Raw genomic sequence first — 2,937 nt, 5'->3', positions numbered from 1 at the left:
AAAAAAAAAAAAAAATAGTTAGTTCCCTTGTTTGTGTCATCACACCTAGGCTTGGCTGCGTTTTTATCCTTCAGCAGAGGAGTAGCCAAGGGTTTTTTTCCTCCACTCCAGCATCCAGTCTCTGCGCTGACACAAATTGTAGGCTACGTTGGAAACTGCATGGCGGAGATCCGGAGGCCTCCAGACAGCTCACTGACCTTCTTGTCTCATCAGTCTATCTCTGCATTGAATCTTGATGTGGGGAGGAATACCAGTGAGAGTAGCCGGGCATATAGCTGTTGGCCGGCATGTTTACTCCTTTGGAAGAGGCCGAGACGTCCCATATTGGAGGGATGGTCGGGGAGCGCGGGGAGAGGGACATGGAGCCCGGCATAGGGTCGCTCTCGTGCGGGTTGCCGCCTTGCTTGAGCAGCTTCTTGAACTTTGACCTCTTATTCTGGAACCAAATCTTTACCTGCAGGAGAGAAGGGCGCGTGTAAATTAGTGGAGGACGTGCATAATGTGGGTTGGTTTCTGTTAGTTTTTTGGTAGCCTATTACATTTAGTTTTAAATAGAAATATCAAAACAAAAACACACAACCCAAGAATATAGACCTAATAATAATAACACTAGGGTAATCTTTATTATAATGCTATAAATGACGGTTTCCCAGAGTTAATGTAAAACCCAGACAGTGTAAAGTCCCCCTCGTACCTGGGTTTGTGTCAGTCCTAGAGAGGCAGCCAGCTCCGCGCGCTCCGGTAAAGCGAGGTACTGTGTTTGCTGGAAACGGTGGTTCAGTGCTTGAAGCTGCAAACTGGAATAAATTGTCCGAGGTTTGCGAATCTTCTTGCCTTTACCATTAAAACGAATTTCCCCGTTTTCAATCACCGTCGTTTTCTGCTGCTCTGCAACAAAAACAACCAATGTTAGTATTCAAAACCACAGGAATGGCATGTCTGCGTTTGTGTGAAGGAAAATACAAACTCGTCTAAACAGCTGAGTGAAGGTGAATAGAAACAGAACTGCGCCGAATGAAAACGTCTAAAAATGAAAATTCAGGCCGATAAACGTTGAGATCTCACATTGCCTTTAAGCGCCGTGGCAGCCACACTCCTCATACGCTGTCATATTTAGGATATTACTGGTAATGACATGTCAATTAAATGCTAATTACAACAGTCAAGGCGTGCGGGCTGCCTAATTTTCACGAGTAGTTGGTGAGGATTGCACGGTCATGATGATCACAGCCCGGGGATTAAAACGGGTTTTGTGGGAAGTGAGGGGAGAGCAAAACAGACTGGGACGGTAATAGGCTGGATCTCGAATTATCCTGTGCCGTTTACGCACGATTTTCTTCGATGTAATCGCCCACCGACGATTGGAAAGATCATTCGTCCGAATTTGGAGTGGCCGGTGACATGTGTATGACACCAACCCTGGCAGGGAGAAAGGTTTGATTCCCAGTACTACTAAAAAAAAAAGGTTTGCGCCAACGGTACTGGCGCTGGAGATGGACATGCCGCGGTGCATTTTCCACTTGCCTGGTGAAAAGAGGGTCTCTTACCTGTGCCGTCTAACCTTGTCTGTCCTCCCGTGTTGTTGTGATAGGATGGCAGGTACGGGCTGTGGTGCGGATGGCTCACGTAGGGGTAGGGTAGCGACCTGTTGTAGGTGTTGGTCCCGGTGTACGCGGTGTTGTCGTGCTGGTGGTGAGCGTGTGAGCCGGAGTGGAGACAGTGCAGCGGGTAGTGGCCGCTGGCCATCGACGGGGAGCTCTGCTGTGAGTGCGACTGCTGCCCAAACTCCATGAAAGCAGACTTGGACGAGTCCTGAGCCTCCAGACCGTCAGCCATCGTAGTCATGGTCATCATCGAATTTTCTGCCTTGAGAGCACTCACCCCCCTCTCTCTCTCAAGACCAAATCGGCTTTCTCTCTCTCGCTGTGCTGTTGTCTCTCTCCCCCTCTCCACCGCGAACAGATATTGTCCTATTAATACCCGTTTTTTTTCCCAGAGGCGTCTTTATTTCCCCCCTTGTCGTGTGATATGCTCACTCAAAGTGGCGGAAGGTAGGCATAAGTTAAGGGAGAGATTTTAAGGTGGATTCTGTTAAAATTGAGCCCTTGCTTCCAGACTTGATGCAGACACTACAAGTAAAATGGTTTGTCTCCAAAGGGCAGCGCCTCCCGATTGGTCATCCAACCCAACGTCATCAGTGCTCTGCGCTTCACGGAGACTTGAGCTGGAGTTAACCCACCTTACCAGCTCCCACCACAACTATGGGGGAAATGATATATGGTGGGAAAGACGCATAATTCCTACAGACAAGCTTCACACAGTAAAACCAACTCTTTTGGAATTGCCGAGTCGATTTTTTTGTTTTTTTTTACCCAAACCCCCCGAATTACGCACGACGCGCAACATATAGCGTGCACTTTGATTTAGCCTGATGAGCAGCAGTTTATGTGCCTCTTTTTCTCAGCCTTTAACTCCTCCTCTCCCCAGGAATTAATAACTTATACGCATCTAACAAGCATCTCATTTTTTTCCAACAAATATTAAATTCAAAATTGATTTTCAAACCTTATTCCAATAAATTATTTACAAGATAGCCAGGAAAAATATCAATCATCACAAGCTATGTATTGTTGTTCAGAAGGATAATACATTTTGTGTCAATTTTATCAACGATAAAAAGTGTAGAATTATCCCAGTTGTATTTTAAATATATTTTTTAATATTTATTTTTTATAGACACTATACTTAGGCTATGATTACTAGTGAAGGGATCTGTTTTATATCAAGGAAGCCTCTGAAACAGGTGGAATGGCCTTGAAAGTAATACCGTCCATCTCTACTATGTTTTAAATTGACAAATAAGAACTTTTAATATTAATTAAGTATGAGTAGTTTTTGCAGTGAAGTATTTGCTTTGATGTTGCCAAATGAGCAGCC

At 45.2% G+C, this 2,937-nt stretch overlaps 1 protein-coding gene across 1 annotated transcript in view; it reads right to left on the bottom strand.

Annotated features, from left to right (window-relative positions):
* dlx6a (distal-less homeobox 6a) overlaps window positions 1-2,465 on the bottom strand; it is a 2,816-nt gene extending 351 nt beyond the window's left edge. The window contains exons 1-3 of the mRNA XM_032536048.1: window positions 1,548-2,465; window positions 695-888; window positions 1-454 (exon numbers count right to left, since the gene is read on the bottom strand). The exon at window positions 1-454 is cut by the window's left edge and continues 351 nt beyond it. Of these exons, the coding sequence (XP_032391939.1) occupies window positions 215-454; window positions 695-888; window positions 1,548-1,854 (741 nt within the window). The 5' untranslated portion in view covers window positions 1,855-2,465 and the 3' untranslated portion in view covers window positions 1-214. The remainder of the gene's footprint in view (window positions 455-694; window positions 889-1,547) is intronic.
* Window positions 2,466-2,937: the final 472 nt, after the last annotated feature.

The sequence above is a fragment of the Etheostoma spectabile genome, chromosome 14, assembly GCF_008692095.1.
Source record: "Etheostoma spectabile isolate EspeVRDwgs_2016 chromosome 14, UIUC_Espe_1.0, whole genome shotgun sequence".
NCBI classification, from domain to species: domain Eukaryota; kingdom Metazoa; phylum Chordata; class Actinopteri; order Perciformes; family Percidae; genus Etheostoma; species Etheostoma spectabile.
This window is presented reverse-complemented; position numbering and strand designations above follow the sequence as displayed.